Raw genomic sequence first — 24,704 nt, 5'->3', positions numbered from 1 at the left:
TACTACTACTACTACTACTACTACTACTACTACTACTACTGTTTTGTCGTGCTAAGATAAAGCGTTCTGAATGACAGCTCTAATCTGAAACACCATCATTATCATTTTCTCAGCTATGCATCTTTTCTAAAAGGTAAAAAATCATAATTAGAATAATAAACTCCCTTTTGTGTGCTATTTTTAGCCTATTTTCTTTCTTTGCCTTTTGACTATTTATTTAAGACAGACTGACAACAGTTTCTGCAGTTTGTTATTTTATCTATTTATTTATTTACAGTAGTTTTATGTCTGATTTGTATTCCTAATTTAAGAAGAAAGGCACAAGAAGGACGATTATCTGTTTCAGAAGCATGTCATAGTCAGAACTTGTGAGAAATGTGTTGAATATAAAGCAGTATTATATATACTGCTTTGGGCAGGATGGAACTACTTAAGTAGTGAAGGGGAAAACCACTGCTGCTCAGTGTGTTGTCACCTGTTAAAATTGGTGTGGTCCAGGCCACTGTGCACAATTGCTATTGCAACAGCATTTCCATAGCTCCATAGAATACAGTTCAAATTTATTCTTTCTCACAATAATGTAGTGTTTATTTTGGTAGGTAATGAGAATGAAAATGACTACTATTGTACTAATTAATGTTTTGCATAATTTCCTCCAGTTAACCTGTATGACTCTCAGACTCAGAGGCTGGAGACAGAAGTATCATAATGAGTATGTTACAATAGTGTGGGAATCATGGCTTTCTTGCAAAATCAGGGTGGTTGCACACTACCAAGTGTATAACGGTTACAATGACAGATGGAAATGTCTTTCCCTGGATGTCAGTACAGCACTTCAACTTTAAACCAGCATTTACTTTGTTTGCTATATTGTCAGCTGTTACTTGCTAGGCTGTTTCCATGAACTTTTTTGGGGGGAAGAGAGAGACAGAGGATTATTTATTTAGGGTTGAGAGAAACAAGACGTGATTGAAAGATATGAGAGGTAGGCCTAGAAGAAGAGTTTTCTGAAAATTAATCGTTGACATTCTGTAGGATTTTGGTTTTGGATACTACCAGATCTTATTATATACTCAACTGTGAATCTATCTCTCATCTATCATCTGTTAGCTGAGCACGTGATCATGCAATATAGCACTTAATATCCAGCTTACTTCCTGATTTGTGTATCTTTTTGGTACCTCTTATTTTCTTCTTGATCCATCATAAAAGCATCAATAGTGAATTCTAGTAAAGCATGCTATGCAGTTACAAATATAACCAGTTCAAGAGTGAAAAAGGTTTGGAAACCTTCCCCTTAAATGCCAGAGCCAGCAAATTGTAAAACAGTTCATGTGTAATTACTGTTACCAAACTCCCTATCCAGAAGTTACATACTTCTCAATCATTAGGTTCAGCTTTTTTTTCAAAATTCTGGAATCTTTAATGTATGAATGACTTGTAGATGCTGAACATGGAAGGAATTACATTCCAGTTCAATGATGATCTTTTCTGGGAGAAATGTTAGGTAATGTGTGCTTTGGGATTATTGTTTTGCAATTTATTAAATTAACGTGACAATAGAACCAGATAATTGTTAGGTTCTTTGAAATTAATCATTGAAGATTGAGTATATGATTTGTTTAGCAAAGCTTTTTGGTTACTAAGAGCAAAATAAATTTCTTGAGAGTTTTATAGTTACAGATTCAGGTAATAAGTTAATAATGAACGAATACATTGCAAATGTCAAAAGATGTTCTCTGGTGGGTAGATTGTTAGAACAGGAAATTCTACAATGGAAATCTTTTGTTGTTGTTCTTAGCTGTTTTCACCAAATCGAATACAAGAGGTCTGTGGGAGTATCCCCTTTCCTTCTGGTTTTCACTTCTGACATGCGGGGGATTGAGCTGTTTTTTTTACAAAGCACTTTAAGTGGCCTTCCAAGCCACTCGTTTCTACTATTTACAGATAAATGTTAGTTTTCAACACGTACTATAGAGAAAACAATATTTTGAGCCATGCTGTGTGCCCCTGCTGAAGATTTTGCAAAGGATATTATTTTATATGAAAACTGGCCTGTCAACATTAGTAGATTTGTTTGGGTACCAGATGGTTCTTTGCTTATTTGGTAAGCTTCTGACAATTAAAATATCTATAATATTTTGTTGACTTTTAACTTTTTCAGAGTGCATAACATTACTTTTGATTTTCCTCAGAGTATAAAAAAAAATATTGCTTGTAACAGTTTGTAGTTCTCATCTTCATTTTTTCCAAAGGGGGAACTGTGGACTACTATGTGCTGTTATGTCATATCTTAGTATGGGAAATGCATAGTGCTTTTATTGCTTCAGGAAGTTTTTGTACTTTTTTATCAAATCATTTCATAATGCCAACTACTTTTGAAAAATAACTATTCCAGCTCTCCATCTCTTCCTCTGATACAATTCTATTGCCATCAGCAACAGTATAATAAAGTGCAGTCAGGCTAAGCTAGCTGCAGCTGGATTACTGTCCTATGTGTACTGCAAATTCACTGTCTCAGTCAGTCATGCTTCAATCTGATTAGGCAACAAGTATATTGGATAGTACTGAAACAAAACTATAAAGTGAAAAGGAAAAAGAAAAGTCATAAAGGAAGAACTTGCAGAATAATATAATAGAGAAAAGATGCGTTGCACTGTTGAAGTCAGATTTGACCTGCTAGCTCCAGACTTGAGAATATACCTATAGTTTTTAGTATTTGCAGTACACAGTACGCTTCAGCAGTGCCAGATCCTAAAGACAAGGCCCAACCTTAATATTTCACAATTCCCATGCTGAAAAGACTAAGAAGAAGCCAAATTCTTCTAAACCAAAGATGGCTCTTTAGATATATGGAAAGTTGTCAAGCCTGTGTCATACGCATAGCAGTGAGACTATAGGTTCATTTACATTGCTAGGTAGTCAACACCTGTATCTCTGGGAGGAAGCAAGCTGAAGAAAGATGCTGAGTCTGACAGCAACAGCGAACCCTGAGTTCAAGTGCTAATCCACCAGCCTAGCCACAACCTATAGGAGTGGTGCAGTTCTGTGGCTGGGAGCACAGAGATGCTGTGCTGGGAGCACAAACTGCTGATTTTGCTGTCCCTTCTCCTGTGGGTGTCTGATGAGTCTGTGGTACATAGCCCATGTTTTAAGAACATTTTGGTATGTGTCTCACACACGTATACTAAAGATGGTAGCCATGCAGCTCCAGCATTGTACAAGTAATGTAGAGGTAGGTTTCTGTTATTTTTATTTGTTAGTTCATGTGTTTGTGCTTTTCATTTGCTTTTGTTTTCTTTTTAGCACAGCAAGGGCAAGTAGGGGAAGACTTAAGCTAACTGGCTATGGCAAATAGCCTGGTGATTGCTGTTTCTGTTTTTCTTCTTTTGAAACAGAAGACAAAACCAAAAAGAAAACCAGTCTGTATAGGTTTTTGCATAGAAATACTTATTGTATTTGTTCTTAAACCAGTGTTTTGAGGTAAATAATACCAATCACCCTGTAGGTAAAAGGCTAGATTTGCTATATTCTAGGCTACTGTTTATCTTTTCTTAAAAAAAAAAAAAAAAAAAAAAAAAGATATTCTACAGGATGTATTGTTTATTTTCTGTTGTTGGAGGAAACATATAATAATACAGATTATCCAAGATACTTATTTTTACACCTAAAGCAAAATAAAAGTAGCTTTAAACTGTTGTTCCTTTTTGTTTGATTGTTTGTTTTGAAAAAGGGCCAGAAGGAATATAAGCAAAGTTAGAACTAGACTATTTCAACGCAACCACAGCTAAATAGTTTACAGTATTATTCAGTGTGAGGAGTCAAGACTTGAGGTATTGACAGAGTTTATTTTTTTCAGGCAATCATCCTTTCTATTGGTGTGTATATGTATTTCCTGAATATACAAGAAAGAATCCTGACCCCCATAAATCAGCACCAAAATTTCCATTGTCCTGAGCCAGTCAAGGTCTTCAATCATATAAAACTCTCCAGCATAGTAAATCAGCTTGGCCTACCAAAAATACATTGGGGACAGTTCTTGGCTTGTATAAACAACCTACCTCTGCAGAAGACTTAGAAGGAGATATTTCATTTTGTCTCTCAAGTTCCTATCTGTGGCTTTGTAACATGTTTTAAATTTTTCAGTGTTGGTTCTCAACAATAGATTGCTTTAATATGCATGAACAGATAGCATTATATGTTTTTTCTACAATATTTTCCCTCAGGAATACATCGTGCAGCATTTCTAGCATAATAAATATATATATATATTTGATCTGTTATTTGGGACACACAGAGTAAAGAATACCAAATGCTCTAGTAAATTGTTTGTGCATCATGGATAAGAAAAGCAGATAATCTGCAGAAGTGACTACTGTGTCAGAGCTTTTTCAGGGGTGAGATACGTGACAGCTTACAAGTTGGCATTTTGTAATTGATAGTTGGTAATTTAGAACGTGAATGAAGCTATATGACGATCAGGCTAGACAGGGTTTTCTCTGCATGGTTTAAGGTTACACATGAACATTGGTATTTCAGTGTATAAAAAAAGGAACAACTTTCTAAATGAGGAGCTTTCTCATGTGATTTTTAATGTGCTTTGCTGTCATGTAATTCATTTATTCATTATATTAGTTTCATTAGTCTATTTTCTTCATTTCTTTGTTCATTGCAAAGTCATTTATTTTCTATTTTACATGGTAACAGAAGAGTGCTTGCTGATGTCCCAGACAGAATTACAACGTAAAAGCAGGTTGAATATAATTTTAGAATTGTTTAATATAATCAAAATTCCAACCATTCCTGTCACTCAATAGTGTTTTTGTATTGGTATATTTCAAAGGCCTTCTTGAGATCAGAAACCTGCTGTTCTAGCCGAGTATTCAGTCGTGCTGGAATAGCTATAATAGAGAAATTCAGAAATGATAGAGGAGCGCTAAGGTATACTGATATCCAGGGACTGATGAGACTAAGATCTGGAACACACAAGCAAGCTTCCTTCCATCCTTTACTAGATGCAGAGGGAAACTTAGTTACAAGAGATGAGGAAAAGGCTGAGGTGCTTAATGCCTTCTTTGCCTCAGTCTTTAGCGGCAAAACCAGTTGTTCTCTGGATACCCAGCACCCTGTGCTGGTGGAAGGGGATGGGGAGCAGAATGTGACCCTCATAAATCACCAAATAATGGTTGGCGACCTGCTACAGCACTTGGATGTATGCAGGTCGATGGGGCCGGATGGGATACATCCAAGGGTACTGCGAGAACTGGCGGAGGAGGTGGACAAGCTGCTCCTGGCTATCAGGGGAGGTGCCAGTTGACTGGAGGCTAGCAAACGTGATGCCCATCTATAAGAAGGGCCGGAGGGTAGACCCGGGAAACTATAGGCCTGTCAGTTTGACCTCAGTGCCAGGGAAGCTCATGGAGAAGATTATCTTGAGTGTCACCATGCGGCACTTGCAGGGCAACCACGTGATCAGGCCCAGTCAGCATGGGTTTATGAAAGGCAGGTCCTGCTTGACAAACCTCATCTCCTTCTGTGATAAAGTGACACGCTAGGTGGATGAAGGAAAGGCTTTGGATGTGGTCTACTTCGACTTCAGTAAGGCTTCTGACAGTGTTTCCCATAACATTCTCCTCGAGAAACTGACTGCTTTTGGCTTGGACTGGCATATGCTTTGTTGGGTTAAAAACTGGCTGGATAGCCAGTCCCAAAGAGTTGTGGTGAATGGAATCAAATCCAGTTGGAGGCTGGTCACTGGTGGAGTCCCCCAGGGCTCAGTACAAGGGCCAGTCCCCTTTAATATCTATATCAATTGTCTGGATGAGGGATCGAGTGCACCCTCAGCAAGTTTGCAGATGACACCAAGTTAGGTGCGTGTGTCGATCTGCTTGAGGGCAGGAAGGCTCTGCAGGAGGATGTGGATAGGCTGCACCGATGGGCTGAGGTCAACTGCATGAAGTTCAACAAGGCCAAGTGCCAGGTCCTGCACCTGGGGTGCAATAACCCCAAGCAGAGCTACAGGCTGGGAGAGGAGTGGTTGGAAAGCTGCCTGGCAGAGAAGGACCTGGGAGTGATGGTGGAGAGTCAGCTGAATATGAGGCAGCAGTGTGTTCAGGTAGCCAAGAAGGCCAACGGCATCCTGGCTTGTGTAAGAAGCAGTGTGACCAGCAGGTCCAGAGAAGTGATTGTCCCCCTGTACTCAGCTCTGGTGAGGCCGCACCTCGCGTACTGTGTTCAGTTTTGGGCCCCTCGCTACAAGAAGCACATCGAGGTGCTTCAGAGAGTCCAGAGAAAGGCAACAAAGCTGGTGAGGGGTCTAGAGAACAAGTCTTACGAGGAGTGGCTGAGGGAGCTGGGTTTGTTCAGCCTGGAGAAGAGGAGGCTCAGGGGTGACCTTATCGCTCTCTGTAAGTACACTAAAGGAGGCTGTGGGGGTTGGTCTATTCTCCCACTGCCTGGTGACAGGACAAGGGGGAAGGGGCTAAAGTTGCGCCAGGGGAGGTTTAGGTTGGATATTAGGAAGAACTTCTTTACTGAAAGTGTTGTGAGGCATTGGAATGGGCTGCCCAGGGAAGTGGTTGAGTCACCATCCCTCCATCCCTAGAGGTTTTAAAAGACATTTAGATGTAGACTTTAGTGATATGGTTTAGTGGAGGACTGGTTAGTATTAGGTCAGAGGATGGACTAGGTAATCTTGGAGGTCTCTTCCAACCTAGATGATTCTGTGATTCTGAGCTGTCTTTTAAATTTCCTTAATCATGTCCTTGTGTTTTGGCTTTTTTAAGAATAAAACCAGAATGAAGCACAGCATTATCTATGAAAACTTTTTCATGTTTAATCAATAAAAGAGCAAAATAAATGTAGAACTATGGAAAATGTATTATTTTCCCTTTAGAAGACATTTCTTTACCCAGAGGTATTTCAGAATTTATTTTGGTTAAACAGCTTCTGAGCTGCATTTTTTATGCATTTTTTTTCCCCAGTAATGATTTAGCTGCCAGTCAGTTATTTGCAGCCAAGATTTGTCTATGAAATCTGTTTATTTTCTTCTTAACGGAGAGATCTTAGTTGATATGCAAAGATTTGAAGTATTGGTGTGTGTTACTTGGCTTGGTTCTAGTAATCTTTGAAATTTCTTATTTGTATCTGTTCACTTGCATATGTATGGTATTAGAAATCAGTGACTAGGGAATGGATGTAATTTAAGATTGTGGATGTGATAAATGAAGCGTAGCAATAGAATGGCAATGCATTCTTCTATTTCAATCTGTGCATACTGCTTCTTAAAGGAACACTTTAAAAAAAATAAATAAAAAAAAAAAGTAAGAACTATCCAGTTGTTTTCCCAGGGGTTCTTGTCAAAGACCAAAGATAGCTCTGAACTAAAATTCTACTTGAATAATTTCAAAACTTACAGAAGCTGAACTGCAAATCCTATCTTTAGTAGCACTAAGCAGCACTCATATCTTCTCATTCCTGTATTCCAAAATTTCGTAATGCTTTCATGCTTAAACTTTATTTCCATTCCTCTCTACATATGCTTTGTCTTCTTTTTTTGTCTGTGTTCAAGTCTCTTTTGAGACGTTTTCCCTGCTCTCTAACACAAATCAAGGAGAGACAATCACCTTCTCAGACCTGCTGGCCAGTCCTCTGTTGATGCAGCCCAAGATGCAGTTGAACTTCTGGGCTTCAAGCCCACACTGCTGGCTCATATTCAGATTTTGTCCACCAAAACCTGCAAGTCTTTTTCTGGAGGGCTGCTCTCATTGAGTTCTTCTCCCAGTGTATACTCATGTCTGGGATTGCCCTGAGCTGTGTGCAGTATCTTGAACTTGTCCTTGTTGAACCTCATTAGGTTCACATGGCCCCACTATCAATGTTGTCTAGTTCCCTTTGGATGGCATCCCTTCCTTCTGTTTTGCCAGCTGCACCACTCAGCTTAATGACACCTGCAAACTTGCTGAGGCTGCACTCGATCCCATTGTCTTTGTCATTGATAAAGATACTAAGCAGTACCAGATCCAGTCCCCCTGAGGGACACCACTCATCACCATCCTCCACCTGGACACAGAGCTCTGGACATACTCTCTGGGTATGGCTTTCAAGCCAAATCCTTATTCACTGAATGGTCCACCCATCAAATCCGTATCTCTCCAAGTTGGAGACAAGGATGACATGTGGTACCATGTCAAAGGCCAGACATTACAGAAGGCCAGACATCGATCAGTCTTCCCTTGTCAACTGATGCAGTCACTCCATCACAGAAGGCCACCAGATTGTGGCCTTCTGTCAAAATTTGCTGTTGGTGAAGTCACGCTGGCTGTCCCAGTGGATCACCTCCTTGTCCTGCATGTGCCTTGACTACTTCCAGGAGGATCTTTTCCATGATCTTGCCAGGAATAGAGGTGAGGCTCACTGGTCTGTAGTTCCCTGGGTCTTCCTTTCATTTTTTAAAAACGGGAGTGGTGTTTCCCTTTTTCTAGAGATCAAGGACTCTGCCTGACCACCACGACTTTCCAGATATGATGGGGAGTGGCATAGCTACTACGTCAACCAGTTCCCTCAGACCCCTGGGTTGCATGTCATCAGGCTCCAAAGACTTGTACCTGTTCAGTTTCATGAAGTGGTCTTGAACCTGCTCTTTGCTTATGGTGGGAGGGACTTTGATCCCCCAGCCCTCACCTACAGTTTCATGGAAATGAGAGATGTGGGAAGCTTGACTGGTGGTGAAGACTGAAGCGAAGAATTTACTGAGAATCTCAGCCTTCTCCATGTATGTTGTTACCAGTTCTCCCTTTTCATCTGTCAGAGAGTATACACTTTCACTGGCCTTCTTTTTTTTTTTCCTGAGCAATGTACCTATAGAATCCCTTCTTGCTATTCTTCTCATCCCTTGCCAAGCTCAGTTCCATCTGTGCCTTGTCTTTCCTAATCCTACCCCTGCATATCTGACACCATCCCTGTGCTCTTCAGATACTTCATTTGTCTAGTTGATCCTTCTAAAGAGGTGCATGTGCACATACCTTGGTGCTGTCATCTGCCTTGTCCCCACTGGAATTCTTTTGTGTCTCTGCATTTGAGAGTCTGGGGGGTGGACGTCTCAGCTTTTATTGATTCTATTGATAGATATAACTAATAAGGGAACATCTATCCTCATATTTAGTTATGTGCTAATGATAGATACAGATAGATATATTACCTAGTTCCACCATTTAGTTTTCACCCTTGTATTAACAACTAATTTGTATGAGGAAAAGAACCAAAATAACTCTTGTGGGGAAAAAAAAAAAATAATTCAAAACTAGCTCTTTTAGAGATACTGTGTTTCAAAGTAAGGGTCTTTTTTTTTTTTTTTTTTTTAGAGAACTTAATATGGCAGTAATTTATTTATGCAATTTAGGCACAAATCATCCTAAATAAAAACACCTCTTATTATTTTTGTAATAGCTGTTGATCTCTTCATAACTGTTGTGATCTGTTTGCCATAAAGGAGAAACCCCATCTTTCTGCACTTGCACAGTGTGGATGTTTTAACAAGGGCTGCTGAGAAAATACCTCCCTGTTGGTTTATCCTGGTAGACACATGTTGACTGTCTGAGGAAGAATGTAGTAAAATCCCATGCTGCAATTTCTCTCTGTGTTTTCACTATCTCTGGTACTCCACTCTGGATGTAACAAACCATTGTCAGGAGGAAATGGAAAAGTGAAGAGAGTTCTTATTTTAAGAATTGTTAATTTATTTAGATGAACTTTTTACTTTGAAGATAGCTTTTTATTATGAAGGTACCTTTATATATATAGTTAATACGTGATTGCTAATTACATTTAGTCACTGAAAGGAATTGTGCCAGTTTTCACAGATAAAGTATAGACCTACATACCATCTGATTATCGATCTCAAATCTGGCACTGTTTTCAGCAGCAGGGGGTCCTGGCTGAAATTATTATTATTATTTTTAACAGAAAGCTGAAGCAGAATTGTGTGGACAAACTTGATAGTACCTTCCTGTCTTTGGTTGTTTCTCTCTAGTGCTATCAGTCCATCACCTGCATGACTCTACTAACAGTATATTTTCAACTCACTTGAAAGAAAGAAGGATCCACTATGCTATCTTTCTTCAAGTGCTTCTGTTTACTTGACCTAAAATACCATAAGTTGGCTATGGAGGAATAGGAAGCTGCACAGAAGACATTCTCCTGAAAGCCTTATTAGTGTGTTTATCAGGCTAGCTAAAGCCATGACACTCAGGACCAGAAAAGAAAGAAACTACTAAACTTTGGCTTGCATGATCATGTTGAAAGCAGAGACAATGAGTACAGTATTCCTAAGTGCTTGTATGTGTGCATTTACAGTGAGTGAATGGACTTTGTGTTTTAATTAACAAAAAAATACTACTTTTTCTTGTCACCTTTTCTTTGCTGGATTTTGTGATACATCCCTTATTCTCCAGATATTTGCATTTGTAGATATTTACATATCGTTGTCATGAGATATATAAAATTCTTTTTTTTTCTTTTGCCTAGGCAGATAGTTTTTTTTGTTTGTTTTTGTTGTTTGTTTTGTTTTGTATTTGTTTTGTTTTGTTTTTCCTATTACATTTAATTGGAAAAACCTACTACATTTCATTTAGTAGGAGTGTTTGGAATGTGAGAAAATCACCTCCAATGCCCTGTTAAAAAACAGTTATGTAAAACAAGCAAGCACCTTTTTGGTCACCTTTTTCCCTTCTCTGTCCTCTCATTAATTATCACTGTTGTTTTCTCTTCACTTCCTCCCCCACAAAAGGGAGCAGGTTCAGATACAAATCTTAGCACCCACCACGTTTTTGCTGTTCAGTTTAATACATGTCAACATGTTTGCGTGCCAATAAAATTATAAGATTTCGTCTTTAAGGGAGCTGCCTTCGGAGATACAGTAGGTCTCCCTTGTAACTTGTGCAGTCTAACAGAAGCAAAATCAAAATTGTCTCTTCCTTGGAAGTGTATTTCATACATCTCCATCTTTGTGATAGCATAGGAATCATTATGTAGCAGTTGGTTCTGATACGCTTGCACAGACACAAATTGAGTCCGACAGGACTGATGTCTCATGGACTTTGCTGTCATTTGAAACACTGGCATGAGGATGGTAGCAATGAAAGAGTGGGAGCTGGTGCCTTCAGCACTTTGCCTACAAAGATTTCTTAGGTTTATATTTTTTGATAGCTGTAGATGATTCAAGAGAGAATTTAACAAAAAAGATTCCTAGCAGCCGTAGATTTCTAACATCTGCTCACATCTTTTCTTCCTCCTTGTGTGGATTCTTTCAGCATTGCACTGTACTATGAAATGGGCTCTTTATACCACCCACAACTCTGTAAGATCTATCTAGTGCAATGGTAATTAGTGTAATTTTTTCCTCCCTTTTGTTTTTTATCTTCCATGCTTGGAAGCCACTCATGCACAGTAATGAAAAAGATATGCACTCCTTACTGTCCTTAAGCTGAACTTCACACTTGCCAAAGTTTGTGTGTTGCAGGTCCTTAGAAAAGTACAATTAAATTTCAGTGTATTTTAGTGGCAATGTCAGGCTATTTGGGGATATCACGAGTATTCCCTGTGAGAAGGAATAGTGCTTTTATGTTCTTTAATTTCTATCATAGCTCAGAGTGATGAATTTGTGCAAGAGTGGGACACTACTTTTTGACATCCAGTACTTGAGCTCTAGTGCTCCCAGTGTATGATATTCAACTGACATTATAACATCATAATAAATGAGATGGAGTGATTTGGAATCTAAACCCTTTATTCAATATTCAATGCTGGATTTATTTATTTATTTATTTATTTTTTCACTAGTAGGCATAGTGCTCTGATCGTTAGAGGAAATCACAACAAGAATTTCAACCTCTGAAAGTTGTTGAACTATGCAATATGCTACTATTTTATGTCTAGCTTTAAGAACACCTCATGAAGCAGATTTAGGTATGTTATTCCTAGCAGATGTCAGGGCATCAGATCCCAGTATGCTGTTATTCTGTTTAGTGAATCCATTTTGAATCTCTTCTTGCAACATGAGTATTCCAGTGTTGTATTATACTTCATTAAGAATGACAGTTCCTGTGATTCAAAAGCTGCTGTTAAATAAAAGATGATCCAGAATGTGACAGATGCGTGATTATGGTAGAAGAGGTACACTGAGAAAAAGTTGGAGCAGTATTAACATGTACTGTATATTGCATCTTCTAGTAAATACCAGTAAGGTGCAATGAGTCATTTATGTTCTTTTGTCCATACCCTTTTGTCTTTTAAAACTGTTTTGCCTCAAATTATGATTGTTTAGAAAAATCAATCTCTGCCCTGTATCTGCTAACCATATTTCTCTTCTTCTTTCTCTTATCTGTTCCACAGGCTCTGAAAATATTTCATCTGAAATTTCAGACTGGACAGACTCGCAGTGGCTTCTAAGCCAGTGAGATCAAGGCTGCCAAAGCATGCTGGTGCCAAGCTGTCGGATGATGCACGTAGTCAGGCCAGTGGTGGTGCTCCTGTGCTTGCTACTCTATGCTGATGCTGAAAGTAAGCTTATTATTAATTTGTGCTGAGGTCTTGGCCGTGATTAACAGCTTTATTTGTAGCTGATGGTTACTAATGGCCTCTGAATTACTCCTTCTGAGTAATTCTTAAAATACTGTGAGGTTATCTCTAGATCACAGGCAGTATTTGAAAAGAATTACTTATTCCACTTTTTCACCACGCATCCTCTTAATGCCTCTTTTCTTGATCAACTAATGGTTTCTGCTCATATGATGAAGACCATTGCAATAAAGTTATTTAGTGAAAACAAAAACCAACCTTGCTTGCCAAGGTTAAATCCCTTAGAGACGACTGTTGTTCTTTATTTATTTCTTAAGTTTGGTTAAAAAGAAAAAAACAAAAAACACACAACAGCAAAAACCCACTCCTCTCCCTCCGTCCCAAATTAATATCCAGTCCAATTAAAATTCCAGGCTCTTGTAACTGTCATGACAGCTGTTCTAATGTATTATTTCCGACAGCTGTTGTGGAGTACAGTATCCAAACAAATCATGCAGAACTGACAACTTGGTGTCTGGCCTAAACTTGTGACAATTCACTGAGGAAAGACACCCGTGTGCACTTGTACTTGGGGGGAAACTGTTGGATTTTGGTCAATTACCTATTAATGAGAAGATAATATCTTTTTTACAATTAAGATATCATTAGGATTAACTTGTTTACATGTGTTGTCTCCCACCTGTCCTATGGCTTCTTGCAGAAGTGCAAATGAGAAAAGCCATTTGCTTTCCACCTGTTGACCTGCAGATTTAGTACAGGTGACTGATACATCCATTTGATTCAGGGATATTTTCTTATTTTATCTTCCTAACTCTATACAGATACACCATCAATCAATAACTTTGTTCCAGCTCTGACTTCTGAAGACTTCTATGTTTTTCCATATATTTGCATAAAACAAAGAAGCAGTTGAATTAAATAGGAATACAAAAAAATAAAACCAATGTCAGTAACATTGAATAAATCCTTCTCAGTAAAGGCATGTTGAAGGTTCCTTGTCACTCCACTTATCACCTGCACTCCAGGTATGCTAAGTTACAACAATAGAAGAGAATAAATCTTTCCACTTCCTACTACACGCTTTGTGTGTAGTAAGACTTTTTTCTTTTAACTGTAGCAATATGAAAGTGAAGTAAATGAAAAAAAAAAAAAACAACAAAAAACAAAAAATATGGACAGACATACATGTCTGTAGAATACTGACACTTGAGATTCTTTGGTCTCTTTCCAGGTAGATAATAACCAGCTGGAATGATTGTGTGTAAGGTGAAGCCAAGGACATTTTAACACTATAGCCAGAAAATAATTAATTGGGAAATGGGCCCATATGTTGTGTGTTTCTGCAGTGATAGTATACTACCTATTTTTAAAGTAAATTCTGTGCTTAGGAAACATACATTTTATAATCTGGTATATCTTTTCTGCTTCAGGTAATGGAATATCCAACCTCCTATGGGCCAATAGTGAATGATTTCTGGTTTTGGTAATCCCTGTCAGGTATTAATTTGCAAGAAGATAGTTAAACCACAGAAGCTCCTTTGTTACCCCTGCACTTGTGAGAGAAGTGTATTGTTTTTGTTAACAATTAGCAGAAGGGTTCCCTCTTTCATCTCTCTTCTCTGTGGGGAATGAGCATAGTTTTTTTTGAAGGGTAGCATAGGATTTACTTTTAAAAAGGCTGGCCCCAAAACCACTGACTACATAATTTAAGCGAATTTTCAGACTAGGTTTTCCAAAGCTCCATTATGAATCTCACTTATTTTAAATAAAGTGAAACAGAAGTCATCTGCTAACCTGAGAGAAGTCAGGAGGGCTTCTTGCTGTAACTAGAGTTGATGGAGTCTCACATACAGAATAAAGGTTGTAAAATGCATAAAGATAATCTTTTTTTTTGGGGAGTTATTCTCAGTGAAATCAGTCTGGACAAAATGATGTAGATACTAAGAAAGTGTAAAAATGATGCATCAGTAAATATTAGTAATATTAACAGTGGATGACTAGCATTTTCAGAGACAGACTGAACTTCTCCTGACTGAAGAACAATGCAAAGATCTCTTCAAGATAAAATATTATATTCCTTGATTTTTTCTACTACTTTTTGATACCGGTTTAGACAGTGCTGTGTGATCGTTAATGTTGGTAGATCATACCAGGAGTGCTGTTAATGTAAAAGGAAGCATCTCACCCTAGTGTACCAACTGATGATCTTTCACAAATGTACTAATCAGCTGAGTTTTGGGATGGAACTCACAGAAACTAACAGTAGAGAATTAGTGATCTACGATTTTGTATAGATGTCTTTGAATTTAGTTCACACTACTAGACAGTTCCAGGAATAGAGGGTATACAAACACAGATTCATTGTTATTATTAGAGAGATTTATAAAGTCTCAATATAGTCTCTGCTTATTATTTAGTATTTATTGCATCTTCTCGTTATTAGCAAACAGAAAGAAAATGACAATTGAAAATATTTATAAATAAAAAAATAGATAACTAAGAAAAGGTAGAGAAATACTCCTAGAGTTTTGGAATTAAAGTATAATGTAATACTTTAATCAGGCATTCTTTTCATGAAAAGAAAGAGAAGTTATTTAAGACAATCTCAATTTTGCCATGTTCTTTTGGTCAGAATCTCTGTTAAGATGTTCTGAAATAGAGAATAAGCGGCCGTTATTGCTAAGAAATGATTGATTAAGTATCTCTTTGCTTGAGAAGGGACAGTATAACTTTTTAAGGACAGCAGTGCAATTTCTAGCTTGATCATTTAAAAATGCTGTTGACTTTGAATTTTGAAAGGTACATTTCTATTGGCCTTACCTCTTCTCCTGTTAAGAGTTCTTGACTTGGGTAGTGGTACTTTGAAAGTGTACAAGGAACCATAGAAAGTGACTGTACTCTTAGATGTACTTGGTGAATATGAAATGGTCACTTAAATAGTCAGGCTTTTATTTAATTTGCCTATCTCTTAATTAATGGGAAAACGCTTCTCTTCTGTCATTACCTTTATTTTCTGCTTAAAATAATAAAATGTGTGATGGGTGTGGAAATTGCCCACAATTTTTATAAGTGAAAAAATACCTTCTTTGCAATGACAACTTTACAGTTAAAACTGCTTTTTTTTTTTTTTTCAGTTTAAGACATCCTTTCCTGCATTCCTTTCCTTTGCAAGAAATTGTAGGACTTTAAAAGGAGGCAGCTTAATAATGAAAGGAACAGCTAATGCAAGACTTTGTTCACTTATATTGTCTTGGCTTAAATTTCAAATTAAAGTTTGTGATGCATTTAATGCTAACTAAAGAGATTTGTGATTGATAAATGTCAGTGTCGTATACCCTATATTTTAGTTAGGTTGACGGTTTCATTCATTCCCTTTACAGTCTGAAAAAAATAGTGCCAAATACCATACGGCTTAATCCTCTATTAACATACTAGTCTAAAGAAAGAGACTATGATTGTCAAGCAATTTGTATGTACAGGCTTTGAAGCTGCACAAATGTTTATATATGTACATACAAATGTACATTAAATAGTATACATTATATGGTATATGTTAAATGGTGTGCCATACATGTATTTATAGGTCTCTATATATAGCACCGCATTAATTGTGTGAGCTGTAAATTAATGTCTGTCCATCTTACCAATGTAAAAAGAGCTCATGGAGAGTCACAGTAATATTTCACTCTCACATGCTGCACTTAGTTTATTTGGGAGATATACTGAGTTTCCACAAGCCAGTTATTTTGTGGGATGGGTAAGATGGAGCACAGGATCAGTGTCAACATGTTTAGGAAAAGATGTGTTTATCATGCATGATTTGCTCTTCTGCTGGATTTCCTGAGGACTTTAAGGAGGGTTCCTGCCATGATGGAGGTGGTCTGCCCTCCACACTTGCAGGTACTGCTCCTGTTTTCATAGCTCTTTGGGTAAGGGTCCCAAGCACTACATTTTTCCAGGTTTGTTCTTGAACTTCTTCACAAATAGTTGGAGAACTACTTTACTCCCTTTCTCCCTTTTAGTGGAGAGAAGACAGAGCAGGTGAGATGAAGGGGACAAAGTTTCTATCACCATGGAAAGGCCAGGCCTACATATTTTTTTTTTAATTTTTTACTTTTTTTTTTTTTTCCAATTTTTCTGTTGCTGTCACCAAGGTACTACAGAGTAAAAAAATAAGTCCTGACATTCCACTTCATTTTTTTCTTTATTCATTCTATAATTGGGAGTAGATAAATACTCATACTCTTCCTATGTTGCTGTGAAATCACTAATTACTGAAATCCAACGGCAAGCCCAATTATGGCTTTTGAAAAGGTTTCCAACAGGATTATTTGGTATTTTTTTTCTGTTTATATACTATCCTCACAGCTGAGTGAGGGAGTGAGACTTGTTTGTTTCTTTCCATCATTGCTAAAGACCTGAAACTCTGAAATGAATTGATATTAGCTGATGAATTCTCATATGGAAACCTCTCAGAGGAATACAGGATGGAAGTGCCAGCATGTCCTTCCCCAGTGGGCTGGATGAGGGCAGCATATCCTATATGTATGAGACCAAGATATTCAGAGACCAAGATATTCTGACTGTTAAAACAGAATTGAAGCTTACACCTGACTAAGCAAAGCAAGCAAAACTGAAAAGTCACAAAATCATTTTGCTCTTTTACCGGTATTTTTAGCAAAAAAAAGTACTTGTAAGTTTAAGAAGTGAATAATCTCAAGGAATATGGTTTCTTTGAATTTATTTATGTTTTGTATTTGTAGCTTCTCTGCTTGCTGTGAGAGGAGGTTACAGAATTTGCCGAAGAAAATAAGCGTTTGTTTAGCCTTCTGTTCATAGAAGAACAGCCTGGTAGTTCACAGTGTTTGTCATTGGATGCCTTGTACTCAATGGTGCAGATGGCAGCTGGGTTGAAGCAATACTTATCTACATCCACTGAGAAATTAGTAATATCACGCCATTTATCATAAGAAGAGCTTTTCTCATGTTTTCTAAATTAACCAGCAGAGTGGTAACTACCTAGAAGCTTTCTGCAGGATTATCCATTTGATAACAAGAAGCATATGTGTTTCAGAGACCACATACAACAGATTTCTTTTCAAACTGTATGAATATAGAATATATAATATGGTATGCTATCTCTTTCTGACCTCTGTAACGATGAAGTGTCACGTCACTGAGCTCAAAGAAAGACATTGCTTGTTAAGATGTTTTTTCCTGGTCTTTCTTAGTTGCATAGTTTTTTGAAAGTCAATAGTTTCATTTTTATTGATAGATTCAAATAGTTTCTATAGATATCGTGCATCCTACTTTTTACAAATTGTATCAGTTCTCACACATACTACTCCATCTCGCCATCCTCTCCACCCTGAGAAAGGCTTGGTTACTGACTCTTCTGAATTTCTTGCTGCATTACAGTATTTTTTTTTTCTCTCCTTTGTTCTTGGTTGCATAGCTTCTTTTTCAACATTTTTGTTATACTGCTTCTTTTTAGATACTGTTTTAGAAGAGAAGCCACTATTCTTTCTACATTCAGTAGAATTGGTTGCAACTGACAATACATTAATTGTATATTACTTCCATTCCCAATTGTTTAAACTTTGAATAATGCTTAGTTCACTCTTGGCTTCAGAGGAATGTATCATCATCATGCTGCCAGTTAGAAAACTCTTCAAGGTCTTTTGTAGACCAGGATAAGGAACAGCTGAAGCTTAGTGCTGATGAGACAGTGATAACTTTTAACAAATGTGGGGATTGAGACAAATTGCTACCTAAATAGGATCTTAAGAGAGCAGGTCAGTATTGGTGGAATCAAATATAAGGTGGTGCTGTTTAATTGCTTCTTTTTTTTTTTTTTTTTTTTCCTAAAGGTGGCAGTGAAATAGTAAAGTTACTTTTTGATTTTAAATTGGTATAAAAGAACTTTAAGAATAAAGTTGTGTTAAAGTTACCACTTTGGCTTTCACTGGTTGTACATAACAATGTAGTGTATAGGCTATGAAAGAAGTGAGCACAGAAATGTAATGTCATTTGAGTAAACAGTTCATGTTGCACAGTTGAACACAAAATATTGATACAAGACAACTCAAACTTGACATTACTTATCAGAGGTGAATGCAAATGTATGGCAAATGGTGATTTCAGTTTACAAAAAGTTCTGGGGCAGGATTTTAAACAGCAGATTGGTCATGGTGTTGCTGTGCATAGTAACTACTTACTTTCACTAGTTTCAATATTCATACCACATGCTCAAGTTTCAGTAAGTCTGTTGTTCAGGAGTATAGTTTAATAGAAGTTTTAAATTTCTTCTATTTGGGTATAAATTATCCAACTAAATGTGTCTTTGAATCTTACCTGATCAGAGTTTTTGTTCTGGTGTGTGCTTAAGAAGTCAATCTTTAAATTACTGTGTATTTTTCAAGCTCTCTATGCTTCCCAGCCTCAGTAGCAGCATATGGGTGGACAGGAGGCTCCATTATTGATGACTGTTTTTTGACACATGCATATGTGAAGAAAGAGGAAGAAACAACAAGGAAAAGTGATGCTAATTATATTTCGGTATTAAGCATTAAATATATATGTGTATTTCCAAGAGAGTCCCACCTAGGTCATTTTTTTTTCCAATCCAATAATTTCATATATGCTTTAGAAAAAATATATAAAACAATTACTGAGAAGATCTGCAGATGATATCTGGATTGGAGAGGGATATAATTGATCTCTTGTTCTAGTGAAACAACATACATTTCAGCAGCAAACAAATGCAAGGTCAAACAGCTAAGAATGAAAAATACAGCCCCAAAGTGTTTTGTTGTTGTTGTTGTTTTGTTTGTTTTTGTGAAAAGGACCTTGTGTTACAATGTGGTGGAAGGGTCTAACACTGTCCTTTGATACATACGCAAAGATAGAAGGAATGCGAGTAGCAAGGCAACCTTACCCTGTGTGTATAGACCTAATGCAGTTAAGAACGCAGTGCAAGCCTAGTCCTGGTTTCTCATTAGAAATGTTTGTTGAAAGGACAGGGAAGAGATGAATATAGATTTAGAGCTTGCAAAATACTTTTTCATCCTTGGTAACAAATTAAGTTTGTTTATAAAGATTACTGAAAGCTCATGTCAGCTGAAGTGTACATATTTTCATGTAGAGAAGATAGCAATTACTAGAGCCAATGTTGCATAATAAGTTTGAGGAGCATTTAGCAGTAATCTATTAGATAATTCTGGACAATTACAATAAAACTATTGGAACACAGTACTAAAATGAAAGTTTTCTACTGTATATCTGAATGTACTCAGATTAGATTCATATTTTTAAACACCAAACAGAAGATAGTACTCAGTCTGAGTGACAAGGAGAATCCATTTGACATTTTTATTATTATAGAAGATGGAATTAGTTCTAAATCAGTGAGTAATTCTATCTGAGGCAAGAGAGGAAAGGATGTAGTTTAAGTTTTAGAGCACACTCATCTTGGGTATGGTAATACAATCTAATCAACATATATCAAGGAGTATTGAGTGTGCAGAAAATAATGTAAAGGATCAAGGCTGGAGTTCTTGGAGATCAGAGTTCAAGTGTTTGGACAACACTCCCAGACAAATGGTTTGGTTTTTGGGCGGTCCTGTGTGGAGCCAGGAGATGGACTCAATGAGTTTTATTTCAATACTTACAATGGTCTGCTATGGGCTTAGTTAGAGAGGAAGTTGGCAGATGCGAATGCTGGGCTGCTTTCTATCATCTATTTCTACTTCTTTACCAAAAGGGTTGTTAGGCATTAGAATAGGCTGCCCAGGGAAGTGGTTGAGTCACCATCCCTGGAGGTCTTTAAAAGACGTTTAGATGTAGAGCTTAGTGATATGGTTTAGTGGAGGACTTGTTAGTGTTAGGTCAGAGGTTGGACTTGATGATCTAGAGGTCTTTTCCAACCTAGAAATTCTGTAGACTGATAATATTTTGCAGGGTGTCTTCTGTTGCTCTACAGTTCACAGGCCAAGTAACATTGATGGAAATCTTAAATCACAATTTTTTTATTCTTTTTTAAATTCTTCATCTTCAGATGTACTTCCCATGTGAAAGAGTTTAACATGTCCATTGACCTTTTTCAGTACATGTGGTGTGATGAAAATGGCTTAAAGTTTGTAACATCTATAGATGTTTACATTATGCTGAAAGGAACAGAGGTAAATTGCAAGTAAGAAAAAATCTTTCAGTGTCTTAGGAAGATAGCGTTGTATCCACTCTGTTAAATACAGATTTTTAAATCAAGAGGATCAGGACTTTCTTAAAAATGGAATGTATTTTCCTTTTAGATCAAACTTTCCATAAGGAAATAATTCAGATTCCTGTACAATAATTCATTAGTACACTAATTAAAGATCAATTTGATATTAAAGACTTCTATTAAGATGTTAAGTACCAGATGAAAAGAAATGTAATTATACTATCCCTTTTACAAACATCAATATCCATTTTACAAGCATCAATAAATGCTTTTAGTCAATGGCTACTTAAAAAACAAGCTGCTTGAAAGAAATGCCTTCTTATGATTTACTGTTGTCATAAATGTTTATTATTTGATGATCATCTCTTTATATTATACTGCATTCAAACATTTATGAACTGAAGATTTATGAAGATTTTCATCAATTTTCTTATGTTAGGAAATGCAGCAATCTATACAATTTTACTAATAGAGATACACACACAAATTCTGTTGCAGTTGCACAAATGCGATTGGTCTTATGAGGATATGCTGGCTTTTAGTGTATGAAGTTTTGTTGAGACTCAAAACTCTCACTGTAGCAAATTATTTTATAATTTATATCAAAAATATATCAAAAATAGTTGCTGTTGAAAACTTTACTGGAACTATTATTCATAAATTTTTACAAATATCTTCAGTCAAGATAGAAAGATAAACTGGAACTGTTTTTTGAATTCTGTTTCTACTCTTGCTATTTTCTTAACCAATCACCATTCTCTTAGATTTATGACTTGCATTCTACATAGCAGCTCATTTTTGTTTTTTATTCATGAATTATAGACTGCTAAAAATAGCACAGTGAAATGGAGTGCTTTGGAGACATGTAAGTATAATAGTGTGGATAACATGAATATGTTAAAGACAGCTTTTAGATTTACACAAAAAATGTGGGTTTTTCCCCGGGCAGAGATGCTTTTGAAACATTTTTGTGGCTATCTATTGTTTGGCAGTAGCTTAGCACACAAAGCAGGAGCTCATTTTGTATCTTGAGAAAATCAGGCAAGTATCAGTGACACTTCATGACTGATCTCAATTTAGATAGCTCATAGGTAGTCAAATGACAACTACACTTTGAATAAACCTGATCCTATAATCTTTTTGGAAATTTGTCAGGTGGCGGATGGAAAAAAAATGGGTTTTCAACAGGCAATATGTCTTGATTCGTTTACCTTTTCAGTAGCCAGAAACAGCTACCTTCTGTCTGGAATGCACCAGACCTTCTTTTCCTATCAGGTGTGTAGACCTTGTACAGGTTCATCTCTAATATTTGCTCTTGATTAATTGAGATTTCATAGATAGTTTTGTTAATAAATTCTATTTTTTTCTCTTTTTTTGAGCAGATATAGCAAGTATTCAGCATCTTGTAGGGGTTTTGGTTATTTTGGTTTATTTACCTTTGAGTGCTTGCTTTGGTGTCATATTCTTACTTGCAAAATACACTGTAACCTTGGGGAAACATGCAGTAGTCTTGGAGCCTGTAGATCAAAAGTTTAGATCTCTTTGATGTTAGTAGATCTGTCATGTCTTTCCATTTTACCAAGAAAGCATTTTGAAGGATCAATGAGAATAAAAAGTGGTCTGCAGTAGAAGGACCAAATTTGAACCTCTTGGTCTTAGATTTTGTGTCAAATCTCTGGCCCAACTTCCTCATAGCCATAAAAACATTTTCCTAATTACATATTATTATTTAATTATTAGGTGTTTTAATGTTTACTTTTTAGGTGGTTAACAGTGTGAAACTGCAACCTCAAATCATCAGAACTGTTCTGTTTGAGCTATAGATATCTTAGAGCAGGCAGAACTGCTATCTCTTGATTGTAGATCAGCTTCAGAAATTGTGTTTGTTAAGCATCTGATTGAACAAAGAGAAGGTGTATGCTGAGACTTCTAGATTCAAAAGAAGAGGTTTTCTTATATTATTCTTGTCTTACTCTTACAAATGTCACCCCTGTACCCTATCTAAACTGAAGTTTCTGAGGTAAGTTAATAATTACGACTCTGGTTCTTCTGGCCAGTGTATTTGGACATCACAAGTTACTGCTAATAACTTGCAGTCTTTGGATTGAGAAAAAAGTGATTAAGGTAGGTAGGCAAGTACTCCCTCCTGTTTAGGAGAATATTGCTAGGAAAATGCAGGGCAGGTAATACACAGTTTCAAGGCAAGCTGGTGTCTTTGACTGTACAGCGGTGGCACAGGCTACAGATCTCAACAGTATCAAAAAAAAAAGAGATCATTTTAGAAGTCTACAGCAATTTGTATCCAAGAAATAGTTCAGGATAAATAAATAAATAAATAAAGCTGGTATTTCATACCATATGCTGAGTCAATTATACTAGAGTGCTATGAGTTTAAAGTTCTAGGAAAGATCTTCAGTTCCAGTTTGAAATGATTTCAGTGATGTTCACTACAACACTACTTTTTTTTATTATTATTATTTATTTTTAAATATAAATAAATCATGCTATTGCTTTACTCTGGAGAGGAAATTCTGTTCCTTTAATTCTATCTCTTTAGGTTGCACATGTGGTCCAGGAAAGATGATTGACCTGGTAATGATTTAATTATTTAAAAAACAGAATCACAAATACCACTTAACTATAAACAATATTTTATGATAATTTAAATCTCACCATTGTAGTGTTTACATCTACGTGTTTCTAATATAAGAGGAAAAAAGTGTGCAAAACTTCTCTGATAATTAGCATTTCCATTTTCTGCCAAAACACCCTGGATTACACAAAGACAACAGAGTCTATGGTATAAAATTACTTCTATATTTACCTTTTTACCAGTCTTTTGTGCAATTTCTGCAATTTTTTGGTGCTCCAGTCTTTTTTTTTTTTTTGTCATAATCTGAGTATTCAGCTTCAAGTTCTGCCTATGCAGTACAAGTCCCTACCCCTCAACTATTAGGTTGTGATACCTTTTACTGTCCATGGCTGAGCTTCCTTCAGGCAAAGCTAGAGTGCTTTCTGACAGAAGATGGAAGCCGGCAGGGGATGTCTTCTACTTGAGAAGGCGTGCTTTCTATTCTGTGGTGAGGATGTGCTCTTACCTAGGAAGTAGAGCCTGGGAGGGATGCTGCACTGCAACAACACCCAGTGACAGTCATGCCTGAGCTACACCACTCACTGGTTACTCCATGTTCTGTCACTCACTGCTTACTCCATGTTCTGTGGCATCAGAGAGTAACCCTGCCCTTCTGTTGTGCAGTGAATGTTCTGTGTTAGTTCACCCTGTTAGTTCATCAATTCAGAACTATCTGGTTGTATTGTTTTGATTTCTTGGTATGCATCCTTTTTTCCCTTCAGCTGTCTTTTTCCCATTGCAAGCAACTCTACTTCTCTCCCAGCACTGAAAGAAAGCACCAGTTTTCATAAATGTATGTGGAATCTGGTACTGAATTATCATCAATTATGCATCACAAAGCAGAAACAAAGTATGTTTGCCATGCGGAAATGATAGCCTGAAAAATTCATTAAAGAAATTTCATCTAAGTTGCATAAACTCATAAGAGGTCAGCAAAGTAGCATTACAACATCAATCTTAAGCAGCAGCAGCCTTGCATGCTTATTATTCAAATGAATTCTTGCACTTTTTTTTTTTTTTTTTTAACATTTAAAATGTGTTTTTGTTTGAGCAGACTAGTATCAAAAATAACATAGCTGCTTTTGGTGGGATTTGTACTATATGATCAGACTAGCAGTTAACCAGACAAGACTTATTTTCTGCTGATCTTTCACTACTTTCAGTGAAGAAAGGGTGAATTCTCACTGAAGACATGAAGAGAAGCCAAACTCTATTTTTTCTCTTGTGTGAAGACCAGATAGACCTTTTCAAAGGGGAGTGCAATTGTGCACAAAT

The 24,704-nt window shown here is 36.8% G+C and overlaps 1 protein-coding gene across 15 annotated transcripts in view; it reads left to right on the top strand.

The window, feature by feature from the left end:
- The window catches only part of PTPRD (protein tyrosine phosphatase receptor type D), a 398,659-nt gene that overhangs the window by 77,357 nt on the left and 296,598 nt on the right, over positions 1–24,704 (top strand). For all 15 annotated transcript variants that reach the window (XM_068665911.1, XM_068665908.1, XM_068665910.1 and 12 more), the window contains one exon: positions 12,391–12,558. In XM_068665911.1, the coding sequence (XP_068522012.1) occupies positions 12,474–12,558 (85 nt within the window). In that variant the 5' untranslated portion in view covers positions 12,391–12,473. Of the gene's footprint in view, positions 1–12,390; positions 12,559–24,704 lie in introns of those variants that run through there.

The sequence above is a fragment of the Anas acuta genome, chromosome Z, assembly GCF_963932015.1.
Source record: "Anas acuta chromosome Z, bAnaAcu1.1, whole genome shotgun sequence".
In the NCBI taxonomy this organism is placed as follows: Eukaryota; Metazoa; Chordata; class Aves; order Anseriformes; family Anatidae; genus Anas; species Anas acuta.
This window is presented reverse-complemented; position numbering and strand designations above follow the sequence as displayed.